Source organism: Xenopus tropicalis, chromosome 9, assembly GCF_000004195.4.
Source record: "Xenopus tropicalis strain Nigerian chromosome 9, UCB_Xtro_10.0, whole genome shotgun sequence".
Classification (NCBI taxonomy): domain Eukaryota; kingdom Metazoa; phylum Chordata; class Amphibia; order Anura; family Pipidae; genus Xenopus; species Xenopus tropicalis.
This window is the reverse complement of record NC_030685.2, coordinates 19,418,517-19,433,961: the sequence shown is the minus strand read 5'-3', so window position 1 is coordinate 19,433,961 and position 15,445 is coordinate 19,418,517. Positions and strand designations below refer to the sequence as shown.

The window sequence follows — 15,445 nt, the reverse complement described above, 5'->3', positions numbered from 1 at the left end:
CTGGCATATAGTAACCATGAAAAAGTAGCTGCTACTAGTAGCCGAGTGTGTCTTCACTCCTTTTAGCCCCAGACACCAGAGAAAATATAGAATAAATAAAAGGACCATAGTGCCAAGGTTATAAAATCTACAGCACAGAGGGATCGAAAGAATGGAATAACATGGCTTTCAGTTGCTTACACACTGGCACAGCAAATGTAATACTTTTTCTTTCTCTAGGAAGGAGCAGTGCAGGATATGTTGCACCAGTTCACCTGACTACCGGAACCTGCTCCTGTTACAGCTGATGTTACAGAAAAAGTGATTATCATTAAACTCCATTAACAAAGGGGAGTTCAATAGTGAATGATGGTGAATCAGGTGAATCAATACCCAAAATAGCTGCCTGCTCCTCCTGCTAATTGGTATGGCCCAATTATAAGAATAGCTAATTATTGTGTAATTATAGGGTTACATTACAAAGAATGGAAAAAGGTGTGAAATTTAAAAAGCAAAGTGGGAAGCCTGGGGAGACCAGTGCTCATGAACTGGGTTTGGATATACTACTCTTCCATATCCATGGGGTGCTGCGACCTACACAAACTGGCCCATCACAACATAGATAATGCAGTTACGAAAAAATTAAAAACATCTCAAGGCTCAAGCCTTGCGCATTTCATTCCTTAGGGGGACTTACTCCTGGGCTTGGTGCAATATGCCTTGGTTTACAAACCTGGCGAGACACCCTTTCACCTATAAAATGAATACTCAAGCTCCAAATACTACTTGGTTAAAGGAGAAGGAAAGCCTCAATTATTGAAGGATGCGAAATGTTAGGCACCCACCAGCGACTGTAATCACTTACCTGATACCCCAGGCTGGTGCTACTGTCAGCAGAAATCTGCACCGGCCCAGGGTACATCTCAGTGACCCCAGTGCCGACACAAGCACAGCAGAATGGGAAAGCTGGCTTTTCGTTAAAGTTCGGCTTTTCACTTTACTGCGCACAAACACCCGCACAAAGAAAGAAGAGGCAGAAAGAAGATCGTTCTTTGGAGAGTAGCCCGGGCCGGTGCATTTTCTGCTAAAAGGAGCACCATGCGGGGTATCAGTTAAGTGATTATAAACACCGGGGGTGCCTAACATTTGGCACCACCCAGTGATTGAACCATTGCTTCTTCCTTAACTACTACAGGTATGGGATCTGTTATCTGGAAACCCCCCCAGAAAGTTCTGGAGTGGGCAGATGTCTAACATATAGCAAGAACACTACTCAGCTCTTTAACCTCTTAGTTAGTAAGTGACTTTGGGGGGGGGGGGGGGACATGGGACATAACTGCTCAGTTAGTTTGTGAGCACGCAGGTCAGATTTAAAAGCAAACTAACTGAACAGTTATGTCCCATATGCTCCCCTCAAGTCACTGATTGGTTACTGACTGCTAAGGAAGCAGTGTTCTGACCATTATGTAAGACATCTGCCCACTCCAGCCTTTATAGATTACATTTTTGGCTAACTAACTATATTGAAAACATTTTTTTAATTTGTCGCAGTCTATCTATTTTGCCCAGTTTCATTTTTACACTGAACTATTCCTTTAAGGTATTAAGATCCAAAGTACAGAATAACCCCTTATGCAAAAAACCCCAGGTACTGGGCATTCTGGATAACACATAAGTAAGACAAACAAGCTGCACCCTTAAGGGCTCTGGCACACGGGGAGATTAGTTGCCCGCGACAAATCTCCCGTGTCTCAGGGACTAATCTCCCCGGATTGCCATCCCACTGGCGAAAATGTAAATCGCCGGTGGGATGGCATACGCGGCGGCGCGATTTCACTGAAATGCCATCCCACCGGCGATTTACATTTTCGCCAGTGGGATGGCAATCTGGGGAGATTAGTTGCCCGCAAACAGGAAGTTTTGTCGCGACGACTAATCTTCCCGTGTGCCAGAGCCCTAAATATAACATAAAGTAACAGATTCTTATCATAAAAAGAATACCAGAAGAGAAAGCACTGCAGTTAACCAGAGTGCACAGGTAGATTCAAGATTTCAAGATGTCTTTTAAAAGTAGGCAATAGGGAACAGGAAACAGACTCGGAGACCTACAACGGGAGGGGGGGCTTGGGGAGAACGCAAGTGCTATTAAATGAGCACTAAGGGGCATGCTCTATAAGGAATAATCCCAAGTGTTTGTTTCTTGTCTTTGGGCATGTACTTTAGTTCTATTGAATCAGTGGCGGAATCAGCACGCTATGCACAGGTCAGTAAGTTAGCAACATGATCTAGACCAGGAATCCCCAAGCTTTTCTCTCTGTGAGCTACACTCAAATTTAAAAGGAGTTGGAGAACAACACAAACATAAAAAAAAAGTTCCTGGGGCCATTATTGGTTAACTGGTATTCCCTATATGGACTGACAGCCTGCAGTACACCTAGGAGCACATTTACTAATCCACGCACGCTCCGAGCATTTGTTCTGCGTACCTGCACGACTTTTTCGTATGTTTCGCAACTTTTTCGTACTTTGCGACAAAATTTGTGCGACAAAATCGTATTGTACGATTACGAAAGTTTCGGATTTATTCAAGCTTCGGTATCGTGACTTTCCTTGGGCCAGGTTGGAGCTGCAGAGTGCCATTGAGCCCTATGGGAGACTTTCCTTGGGCCGGGTTGGAGCTGCAGAATGCCATTGAGCCCTATGGGAGACTTTCCTTGGGCCGGGTTGGAGCTGCAGAGTGCCATTGAGCCCTATGGGAGACTTTCCTTGGGCCAGGTTGGAGCTGCAGAGTGTCATTGAGCCCTATGGGAGACTTTCCTTGGGCCAGGTTGGAGCTGCAGAGTGCCATTGAGCCCTATGGGAGGCTTTCCTTGGGCCGGGTTGGAGCTGCAGAGTGCCATTGAGCCCTATGGGAGACTTTCCTTGGGCCGGGTTGGAGCTGCAGAGTGCCACTGAGCCCTATGGGAGACTTTCCTTGGGCCGGGTTGGAGCTGCAGAGTGCCACTGAGCCCTATGGGAGACTTTCCTTGGGCCGGGTTGGAGCTGCAGAGTGCCATTGAGCCCTATGGGAGACTTTCCTTGGGCCGGGTTGGAGCTGCAGAGTGCCATTGAGCCCTATGGGAGACTTTCCTTGGGCCGGGTTGGAGCTGCAGAGTGCCATTGAGCCCTATGGGAGACTTTCCTTGGGCCGGGTTGGAGCTGCAGAGTGCCATTGAGCCCTATGGGAGACTTTCCTTGGGCCAGGTTGGAGCTGCAGAGTGACATTGAGCCCTATGGGAGACTTTCCTTGGGCCAGGTTGGAGCTGCAGAGTGCCATTGAGCCCTATGGGAGACTTTCCTTGGGCCGGGTTGGAGCTGCAGAGTGCCATTGAGCCCTATGGGAGACTTTCCTTGGGCCAGGTTGAAGCTGCAGAGTGCCATTGAGCCCTATGGGAGGCTTCCAAAATCATGCACAGAAGGATCAAAGTCGGAAAGGTTTTCCTGCATTTTACGATCGGTCAGATACAAAAATGTTGTGACTTTCGGATCGCCAATACGACTATCACGACTAATGCAATTTTTTCGTAAGCATATTCATGATATTTGCCATCTTAAGAAATTATTGTATCCAATCCGAATTTATCCCATTCGGGACTCGAACTCGCGTTTTCATGAATGTGCCCCCTAGTTTTTAAGCAACCAAAGCTTGCATCTAAACCAATAATTCAAAAATAACTAACAAAATCCAAGGGGTTGGGGAGCAATATGTTGCTCACGAGCCACTGGTTGGGGATCACTGCTCTAGACAGACCAAGACATTTCGGGCACAAAGGGTGATTGCCAGTGTTTTGCCCTCGCAAACTAAGGGAAATGAACATTCAGGCTAATAGGGGGGCAGTTGGAAGAAGATTGGCGTATTTTGAAGATTTATTAGGTTTTTGGATATTGGATATTTTATAACCAATGGTTCTGAGATAAAGCCATAGCACCCATCTGAAAGTGAAAGTTAAACAATAAAACAGCATTACAGGGTTCATTTATTACTGTGAGGTAAACTGTACTCATTGCCCCAATTCCATTTACATACTACATCCAAATATGCTCATAAATTGAGCACATAGATTTGGTGTGCTATTACGTATGACCTACTAACATAAATAGAAGTGCCCTGACATGCCCTGTCCCTTAGGGATCATTGAGATGTGCAAGGCATCAGAGGTCACAAAAGAGCTGGGATACCTTGCACCCAGGAAACATGCACACCTTGAGGAAGAATTTGAATACAACAAGGTGCAGAGCACAGTGCCCTGAATACATGTGGCTTTGCACCCCTTAGTGGACCTGCACTGCTATTGGTACAATTATAATTTGTTAAATATTTTCATTCCATTGTTTAGTTATTAAAATGTATATTGTAGGTTTTAAAGTGCTAGTACAGTCACCCATAACAGCCGGGGGCCAAGCAAAGAACAGGATAAGGCAGGCTTTGGGGCAGTCTGGTTTATTCTACACGGGTCTGTCCTGTAACAATAAAGAAAGGACCGCAAGTTGGGCAAAACCTGATACCAACTGCTGTAGCCATTTCTCCCTACTATACCAGCTCCCCCCGCTGCCTATTAGATACAAGTATGAAATCTAATATCCAAAAGCCTCATAAATCTTTAAAATATGCCAGTCAACTGCCCCTCTATTGGCCTGACTGTTAATTTCCTGTAGCCTGCGTGGGCAAAACACTAAAATCCCCCTGCGTACCACTGCCCTAAAAGTCTTGGTCTCCCCACTTGCCTAGCTGAATGCATACCAACAAGAAGGGAGATTGGAATTTATATTAAAGGCAAAGCTGGTGTGTATCCTCTTGTGCAAATAACAGTCAGCTGAGAAGGGAGATTAAAAACAAAGGGGAAAGCGAGATAAGGGGGCAGGGATATTAAATATTTTCCTATCCAGGATTTGGTTAATCACCTAGAAGTTAGAAAAACAGTGACTGATGTTAAGATGAAAAGGTTTTCTTGCTATACCCCATGGCACACCCATGTATAAATTAGTCTAAAAATCTGAGTCATGAAGAAAGTTATAAAATCAGTTTGTTAGGTGTATGCTACTTATGAACCGTGCACAACTGATGTAAGATTATTTAACCATGATACATTGTTTCAAGAGTCAGAACCAGCAGTACAGAAATGGGTAGACACATATTGCTTTCAAGTGCAACTACATTCTCAAGTAACTTTAAAGTCACTGAATACAACCCTAAGTAGAACAGGGAAGATAGGAACATAGCAAGATTACCTCCATATGCCCAAAGGTTTGGATGAGAGGCACCACTTCCAGTTTGTTTATATTCGCCAGGTGTAGCATCTTTTCAATGTCTTCTTTGCTGGAAAGCAATGAGGCAGGTCAGGCAGTGAATGGGTGGGGACAGAATGGCTAAGGCTGGAGATCAAGGTTTTAAGACAGTAATGGATTAAATAGCAACCAATTGCAGGTGGTTACTTGTTGATTGGTTCTGAAAAATTGAAATATTAGTTGACTTAACAGTAATTATCTGTGCCCACGTACCATACAGACCCCTTCCATGGAAGCACAACCTACCTGTAAGCATACGGAGACCTGAGGATTTCTAACTCCCCGCTGAAAGGGAACATGTCCTCATATTCTATGAGCAAGCCATTGGCCCCCATCTTGGAAAGAAGAGGAAATAGCTAGGAGAGAGAGTACACAATGGTAAGTATAGTGCCTACCTGATATAGTCAAGCAGCTTTAGCTTACATGGGCATCAGAAGCAAAAAAGATGGAGTCCTGTAATGCAACAACTTTGTCCAACAATTCAGTCAGTGCGCCCACTTGTAACAGATACAGATATAGGACAATAGCACAATACAGGGTGAATTTAATCATTTAGCAACTTCATGGGTGCGGGCACAATCCCCCCTCCCCATTCACTTGCATGGCAACTGCCTGCAAGCATGGGTATACACATTTGTAAGCTGATTGTTGCAGTAATAAAAACCAGGCCTTTATTCTTTAGGAGCCCAATGATGCTGGTGTGGGGCCCAAAAAACAGTCATTTCTTTGCTGGAAAGTTCATATAAATAGTTAAAATAAATAATTACATAGTAACATAGTAAGTTAGGTTGAAAAAAGACATACGTCCATCACGTTCAACCATAATGCCTATATATATAACCTGCCTAACTGCTAATAAGTCAGTCAGTTCATTGGGGGCACTGGAATTTACCATACGTTTTTTAATTCATGGGGGGTCAGTGGAGTTTGTCCCTTCAAAGCTTCTCTGCATTGTCTTTTTCTTCATACTCACGTTACTTAAATTCAAGCGAAGTTACGTAGCCTCCTAGGCAGTTTTTGCGTAAGTTACGTAAATTGCAGAAGTTGCAGAATAATTTTATGCGTAATTTACGTAATTTTCACTTTTGTGATGCGACCAGGCCCCCTCAAGAAAGAAGATTTCACAGGGGCCTGGCACAATTGTATCCCCTCTCCCCCCATGATGGTGGCCCTGGGGCCAGGTTCACAGGTATAACTAGGAGCGGAATGAAAGTGTCCAAAAAATGGCGGCTGCCAAATTCTATGTTTGGTTTTGCAATTGGGAAAGAGAAAGTGTGGGGATGCAGTTAGTAAGGGTGCTGGTGAGGGAATGGAGGGGGTGTCTCTACACCCAAAACGTAAAGCAACCAATAGAGGGCTTACGTCTACTTTAAAGATTCAGGAACATCATGTGCCCTGCAGATTTCTAGCTTTTGTGCATTCGCTCACCTGTTCCAAGTAAGGAAGCTTTGGGGCTGCTCCTTTAAGGTCCAAGTGAACCAGTCTCATCTGAATGCCACTGAAATCCTTGGCCACACCCTTCTTCTTTTCCGGAAGGTTTTCAGCCACCGGAGCGTTCATCTCGTTCGGGGGCTCGGGAGGAAATTCCCTTTTGTCCGAGTTCTCCTGGGGTTCACCTTCTTTTCCCCAAAAAAAATCGTCTTTCGCTTCTTGCACTGACCTCTCTTCTATGAGCTCAGGAGTTGCAGTGAGGCGAATATGTCTGCACAAAGACATTAAAGGGTAAGCAGGAAAATAAAAGTATGTTGTCAACTATTAGTTATTCCTTTTGAGTACTTGCAGCATTGCTGCTGAATTCTGTAGCACAATGCACAGCCCACACACCCCAACCCTTACCAGTTCACAAAAAGGGGCATTTTAGGGCATTCGCACATCCCACACAGACCCAAACCCTGCCTTACTGCTGGTAAGCCACACACCCCCAATTTGATTTAGCCCCACCCCTAGCACATACAAATTTATCCAAAGACCTCCCACCCTCTGGTAAACTCCATCCTCTTTTAGGTGTGCAAATTGAGACTAAAGGTGGCCAAACACACACCAATATATTAGTACAAAATGATATTTGGTGTGTGAATGGTGGGAGACAAGGTAACCAATACTAACTAAAGCCTCGGTTGGTCACCTTGTCAATCAGACAGCATGGAAATGTTTGATTGGGCGCCTTTGAATGCAGATTTCTCCCATATGAGTGCTTACCTGCTTTTAGATATATACTTGATTACAGCCAAAGCCACAAGCAGCAGAATTCCCACACGAAACAGAAGAACCCTGTTCCTTGGAGCCATCACTATGGAGGTAGAAATATGCAATTAGGGGTGGGTCTTGCCATGGTTAAAATCATACTAAAATAATAGCAAAATAAGTATGCCCCCCGAATATACCTATTTTCACCTTTATTACCCTTATCTTACCAATTATTACCATAGAGCTATAAAGTCGGAATCTTTTAGTTTAATTGCCAGTTTGGGCTTTGGGAGAGGATAACGGACGGTTCTTTGTCCTTTCACAGTATATGCTGCACAGTGAGGGGAAGGAAGCAGGCCCCGTCTCTTTCCTATATTAGAAAAGGAAGAGCCTCTGGCGGAGAATGTAAAATTTATGACATGATAAGGCAAGAGATGCGTCCCCCCCCCCAGATACGAGGATTAGGTACCTGCAGCTGCGGCATGCCTTTAATGTGCAATTTCCCACCAGGCCAATAACATTAACTGAAACAACCCCAGAGGGCTACCTACATAGACAAGACCTGACTAAGCCATTATCCTGGCTATATGCTATATTGTCCACATCAGGCCCATTACCCCTAGAGAAGACCAGAATTAAATGGCAAAGAGATGTAGGGAGGTAGTGCTGGGTCCCTGCACTTACCCCCCTCCTACTGCTGTTCCCTGTAGGGGAGCAGGCACTGAGACTGTGTCTTTGTACTGTGAGCTGCTGCCTAGCAACAAGCTGAACAGCAAGCTCAGGGCTGCAGGAAGTTGCAAAGCAGCCTGGGAGCCACAGAAAGGAAAAGGAAGCTGGGAAGCCTGGCAGAGGAAGTCAGGAGGAGGAGAGAGAAAGTTCTAGAGCTCCAGAAGAAGAAGCTGTCTTTTGGAACAGGCTGGTACAGGGAAGGCAGATCCTGTACCTGGAGAGACAGAGATCCTGTGAGGAGTCCTGACTGGAGGAACAAACACCTGCAGGGGAATCCCATCTGAGTACCTAAAGGGGCTAGTAGTCGCACTGCATGTCTGTAGGTGCTGGACTCGCCTGAAGGTTCTGTGTGAATCACCCAAAGAGATTGCTGGAGTGAGTATAATTAAAGTCACAGTAATAAAGGAGCGCTTGAAGATTTAATGTATATAAACTGTTTCCTTTGGACTGAGCTAAAGACTTTACATAGTTAGTGAGAGAGCTTGCGCTGGCACAGATATTTAGTAAGGCCCTTATTGCTACTTTGCTAGGAGTGTTATGTGTATTAGTTTCCCCTTTATTTCAGATAAAAGTTATTTCGTTTATCAAGTACTTTGTGTGCATTATTATTGTTCCTAGTGGGGCCACCCGTAGGTGCAGTCCCGGATCCCACTAGGTGGAGGCACTGCGCTAATAAGTACCAGGTACCCAGTCTCTCCCAATACCACTGCGGAGTGATTCAGGTTTGTCCCGTGCCATCAGGTAAGTGCCACACGTGGAGTGTAACACTGTCAAAAGTGCCAGAAGCGGTGAGGATAGGGTTACAGAGACATTCCAGAACTTGATGAAGAGATTTAGATGGATGCTCTTAAACTGGTTCCAGATCTGTCCATTTCTATGAGGGACAGGTATGTACAAATACAATTTCTAAACAGGGCATATCTAACACCTTATCACTTGGCTAAAATATACAGTGGAGTCTCGGACCAATGCCCTAAGAGTAGGCAAGAGATAGTTACATAGTTACATAGTTACATAGGGTTGAAAAAAGACCAGTGTCCATCAAGTTCAACCCATCCAAGTAAACCCAGCACACTTAACCCACACCTACCAATCTATACACTCACATACATACACTATATATACAACCACTAGTACTAACTGTAGATATTAGTATCACAATAGCCTTGGATATTCTGCTTGTTCAAGAACTCATCCAGGCCCCTCTTAAAGGCATTAACAGAATCTGCCATTACCACATCACTAGGAAGGGCATTCCCCAACCTCACTGCCCTCACCGTGAAAAACCACCTACGCTGCTTCAAATGGAAGCTCCTTTCCTCTAATCTAAAGGGGTGACCTCTGGTGCGCTGATTGTTTTTATGGGAAAAAAGAACATCCCCCAACTGCCTATAATCCCCTCTAATGTACTTGTACAGAGTAATCATGTCCCCTCGCAAGCGCCTCTTTTCCAGAGAGAACAACCCCAACCTCGACAGTCTCACCTCATAGTTTAAATCTTCCATCCCCTTAACCAGTTTAGTTGCACGTCTCTGCACTCTCTCCAGCTCATTAATATCCTTCTTAAGGACTGGAGCCCAAAACTGCCCCCCATACTCAAGGTGAGGCCTTACCAGGGACCTATAAAGGGGCAAAATTATGTTCTCATCCCTTGAGTCAATGCCCTTTTTTATACAAGACAGCACTTTATTTGCTTTAGTAGCCACAGAATGACACTGCCTGGCATTAGACAACTTGTTATCAACAAAAACCCCTAGATCCTTCTCCATTAAGGATGCCCCCAACACACTACCATTCAGTAGATAGTTTGCGTTTATATTATTTCTACCAAAGTGCATAACTTTGCACTTATCAACATTGAACCTCATTTTCCAGTTTGCTGCCCAGTTATCTAATTTTGTCAAATCGCTCTGCAAAGCGGCAGCATCCTGCATGGATAGGGTCCCTATTTCATGTCTTTCGGTCGTGTCCTATAATCCAAAGATTCTGGAGGGAGATACTTCAATACATTAATAAGAAATTAGCTCTTCCAAATATTACTCCACTGAATTATGTTTATAGGAATAACAGGAGCCCTACAACTCCAGTCTTACTCCAGGATGTTATTTACAATTGTTATATTATGCTAAAAATGCAATCAGATGTAGCTGACCTAGAATTGGGCATGGCTTATGGAAAATAGGATGGAATCTGGGCATGGCTGGCTATTACTTATAACATGGCATGGAGAAATGGGCGTGGCCTAAAATATCCAAAGTCTGTTGGAAAGGCTTGGCGTTGGGCCATTGTCCTCTGCAAACTAGTGGTGCCCGAGCTGAGAAACTGTAGTCCTGCGCCAACACTAACTTGCCAACTTCCATCCCCCCATAAGGTGGCCATTTTACAATAATCGGTGAATGTATGGTGAGAGGCGAGGCAACCAATATCAGTCAAAAAGCCTTTGATAATGGTCGCTTTGTCATTCGGGCAGGACTAAAAATTTTGATTGGGTGCCTTCGAAGGTGCCCAAACATTATAATGTTAAGGCTGAATCGTCAGATGGGGATAAGAATTCCTTTATTTTTACCTGGATATCTGTCGATTCAGCTCTTAACGTTAGTATAGTGGACAAACCATCTTTCCTAGGACCAATGGTAGTGGTAAAGTTCATAATTGTAGTGTGTGTAGCCACCTTTATGGTCTGCCATTGCTGTAATACTGTGCAGGACAAAGCACTAACATTATTGGAGAGGCTGAGACAGGGCGGGACTTACATAGCTGGAGGGGTGGAGAAGCCTCAGTAATGTCACCATCGGGGAAGAAAAGACCCAGCTCCTGCCCACAAACTGCTATAGGGGGTGAGTTCAACACAAACCTGCCCAACCTGTGGGTTTATAGGCCACACCTCTAGTGCCGACACAATTTAATGCACTAAATTCTACAATGAACTTCCAATCAAATCAATACCCATAAAAACTCAATAAGCATATATACTGAAAGCAACCAATTCTGACCAGTTTGGTCCAAATTAAAAAATGAAAGCAAAGATTCAACTGGTTCTTTAATGCAACTGCGCTGCTGTAGTTCCGCACCTACATAACTGGTGTCATTGGAGAGAAGCATACAGTTATACTGGGTCTACTGCACAAAATATTTAATTTATATATATAGAATTCTAAGCATCTTTCCAATATAAATTTATTACATATTTTCAATGTTATTAAAGCTATTTGTAAATGCTATTAAAGGGGCTGTTTAAGTTAACTTTTAGTATGATGTAGAGTGTAACATTCTGAGACAATTTGCAATTGGTCTTCTTTTTTTCTTATTTGTAGTTTTTTTTTCAGTATAAAGTTTTTGCAGCTATCAGGTTGATAGGTTCCAATTTACCTTAGCAACCAAGGAGCAGTTTGCATGAGAGACTGGTATATAAATAGGACAGGACCTGAATAGAAAAATAAGTTATAAAAAGTGACAATAACAAAATAACAATAAAATTGTAGCCTTGTAGAGCAATATTTTTTTGGCTACTGCGGTCAATGAACCCTATTCGAAAACTACAAAAATCTAGAAAAAGAAGACAACAAAAATGCAAAAACTATAAGTAATAAATGATGAAGACCAATTAGAGTTGTTTATAATTGGTCATTCTATAACATTCTAAAAATTTACTTATAGATCAACAACCCTTTTCAACACCAGCGTCTGTCTGGTTGTTTATATTCTCTAATAAGCAGACCTAGAGGAAGACGACTTCTACATTGTTTCAAGAGTCAGAACAAGAGAGCAGAAAGGCACTGACAGATACTGCTTTCAATAGCAATTGCATTTACAAATAAAACCAGTATAAAATATATAACGTAATGTATATTGGAAAGTTACTTAGACTTTTTCTTTCATTAAGGAAACTTAGCTTTTTTGCTTGATGCTTTAAACAAGGTGTCAAGGCGATGCACAACCAAAAAAACAAGAAAAAAATAAAATAATGGGAGGGATGCTAAAGACTATGGAGGCAAGTCAAGAATACCAGAGCCAGCAATGGGCACTGCCCGTGATGAGGGGACTGGGAGGCTGAGTACATATGGGCAGGTAACACTAATATACAGTAAAACTGAGTGCCAGGGGGATGCACTGCCGGGTGAAGCTGCTGTCACTCACTGATCTGCCTCCCTATACAGTCTGCAGGGTCACAGTTGCCAGTTGCAGGAAAAGCTCAGCTCCATCTGTCAGGTGCTGGCAGCCACTCAAAAATGCTGCTTATGGCGTAGGGTTTATATAATATCAGCTAATATTCACTGCTTTTCTACCCGTGCGTTGTTGTTTGTCTTGGCACCGGTACAGAATAATCTAGCAACCCGATACACACCAAAACATCTGAGAGGGTAGCGACCTGGGAACTGTAGTTCTGCAACAGCTGAAGGTCTAAACATTGACTTCAAAGCGACAGCATTGCCAAACTGAAACTGTAGATGCTTTGTACTGCAGGCATGTATCCAATTCTCATCAGATTACTAATCAATTGCAATGGCTGCTTAGAAAACACTGCAGCCTGCATCTGTGCTGAGCAGCCGTGCTGCTTAAAGATATCACAGACGTCAGTATTAGAAAGGTCTCTATAGTCACAAAAGAGGAAACCCGTCTGGGGATAACTGTTATTTCCCATTATTCTGAATTTGCTCTGAACCAATCAACACTGAGAATGGCTTTTTACGCTGAATAACACAATTATTTGTCCCTACTCCTCATACACAGATACACAGATCATTAACACACAAAGAACCCCAGCACTGCCAGGCCACAGTGCCAATCATTGAGCCACTAATTTTCCAAATAGTACAGTGTGTACCCGGCTAGTGGAATAAATGGGATATATAATGTCCAGCAACAACTGTGCATCTGTCAGGACCCTCTCTCTACTATTGGGGGGCACTTGTTGCCATTGTTACCCCCCTATGTTTAGACAAGGCTTATCTCCTAATGTCATAAGCAGAATAATTGGACCTTCCTGACTGTAGCCAATAGAGACTGTGGCCATAGGAAGCCATTCATTGTCATAATTCAGAATTGACATTATTTACCTGCCTCTTTGTCCTTCTATGTAATGCCAAACTGCTGCAGATCCCCACTCCTTGGCTGAAAGTGATGTCCGTCAGTGCCTGAGAGGGTTGAAACCAGTCGCAGAGCAGGAAGTGCAAGGAGCAGACAGACACAGAACTAGAATTTCCTGCTTTTGCTATAACGTGCCCAAGTCACTCCTGTGTGCTACGACTTGCCATCACTTTATATCATCAGGTGTTGTAGGGTAACTCCACCCATAGCACTTTTATAATATGCATTTACTACATATTTTCACAGGAATAAAAGTTATGAGTAAATGTAATTGCTACTGTAAAAAGCAGTGTTTGGGTGCAGTTCCCCTTTAATAAAACACAGCCAGAGGTAGAAAAATAGCAGACATGCACCCATGTATGTATATATTAGTCTTATAGACTGTAACCAGGGCTTGCACCTCACTCCTTTACCAGCAGAATATGAGATTATCTGCTTAGTTACTCAGCAGTTGAGATGCAAGAAGCGTGGCTGCTTAGAAACTGTGCAGCCTTCGGCATGGAATTTTGTCCTGGAACCGTTGGGGCTTTTTTTAACAGAATATTCCTAATTTATAGGTCACCTAATTTTCCATTAAACTTTCAATAAAACAGGACCTTATTTATTGGCATGTGGAAGCTATCATACTCCTTCCTGCTGCAGAGGTACAATGGAATACTGCCTCTCACTCACTCACTCCCCCTTTTATTGCAACCCTCCATTGCGCTTGAGGGCCCCCTCCCCAGATAGAGGCAGAATTGGAAGGATAATGCTTGGGAAACCATAAATCTAAAGTTTATCAAGGTACAGTCTGCTATGGGTCTGTCTGTTAGATCAGGGCACCCATTGTGTGGCCACATTGCACCAATCATCAATTTTTTTTTTTTATAAAAAAAAAAAAAAAAAGCCCCCGTATTTCTAACTTTAAAGCTGCCCACCAGCCATTGGCTACTTAACCTCAATTCCAACCAGATATGCTAAGAAAGGGTTAATGTGCAGAACTGCACAACCACTTCTGGGACAAACCCAAATGGCAGTTAATCATTTAACTAATTTAACTATAGGTGATACTGTTTCGCACTTAAGGCTCAAGCCAACAAAGCAACTGACTATTACCAGTAAATCATTTACACTCGTTGCATACCCAATGACCTCTTGCCTTACTATACACAGTATCACTACCCAATGACCTCTTGCCTTACTATACACAGTATCACTACCCAATGACCTCTTGCCTTACTATACACCGTATCACTGCCCAATGACCTCTTGCCTTACTATACACAGTATCACTGCCCAATGACCTCTTGCCTTACTATACACAGTATCACTACCCAATTACCTCTTGCCTTACTATACACAGTATCACTGCCCAATGACCTCTTGCCTTACTATACACAGTATCACTACCCAATTACCTCTTGCCTTACTATACACAGTATCACTGCCAATAACCTCTTGCCTTACTATACACAGTATCACTGCCCAATGACCTCTTGCCTTACTATACACAGTATCACTACCCAATGACCTCTTGCCTTACTATACACAGTATCACTGCCAATGACCTCTTGCCTTACTATACACAGTATCACTGCCCAATGACCTCTTGCCTTACTATACACAGTATCACTACCCAATGACCTCTTGCCTTACTATACACCGTATCACTGCCCAATGACCTCTTGCCTTACTATACACAGTATCACTGCCCAATGACCTCTTGCCTTACTATACACAGTATCACTACCCAATTACCTCTTGCCTTACTATACACAGTATCACTGCCCAATGACCTCTTGCCTTACTATACACAGTATCACTACCCAATTACCTCTTGCCTTACTATACACAGTATCACTGCCAATAACCTCTTGCCTTACTATACACAGTATCACTGCCCAATGACCTCTTGCCTTACTATACACAGTATCACTACCCAATGACCTCTTGCCTTACTATACACAGTATCACTGCCAATAACCTCTTGCCTTACTATACACAGTATCACTGCCCAATGACCTCTTGCCTTACTATACACAGTATCACTGCTCAATGACCTCTTGCCTTACTATACACAGTATCACTGCCCAATGACCCCATGCCTTATTAAATGCACGATCACTGCCCAAAGACCCCTTGCCTTATTATATACACT

The 15,445-nt window shown here is 43.4% G+C and overlaps 1 protein-coding gene across 5 annotated transcripts in view; it reads right to left on the bottom strand.

Annotated features, from left to right (window-relative positions):
- The window catches only part of hexdl (hexosaminidase D like), a 33,243-nt gene that overhangs the window by 13,554 nt on the left and 4,244 nt on the right, over positions 1 to 15,445 (bottom strand). Inside the window, exons 1-5 of one of the 5 annotated variants that reach the window (XM_018097515.2) lie at positions 13,278 to 13,458; positions 7,504 to 7,594; positions 6,733 to 7,006; positions 5,551 to 5,660; positions 5,248 to 5,335 (exon numbers count right to left, since the gene is read on the bottom strand). In XM_018097515.2, coding sequence (XP_017953004.1) covers positions 5,248 to 5,335; positions 5,551 to 5,660; positions 6,733 to 7,006; positions 7,504 to 7,592 — 561 coding nt within the window. In that variant the 5' untranslated portion in view covers positions 7,593 to 7,594; positions 13,278 to 13,458. Of the gene's footprint in view, positions 1 to 5,247; positions 5,336 to 5,550; positions 5,661 to 6,732; positions 7,007 to 7,503; positions 7,595 to 7,718; positions 7,747 to 8,434; positions 8,471 to 13,277; positions 13,459 to 15,445 lie in introns of those variants that run through there. The other 4 variants (XM_018097516.2, XM_031892887.1, XM_018097514.2 and 1 more) reach the window with 4 other exon arrangements.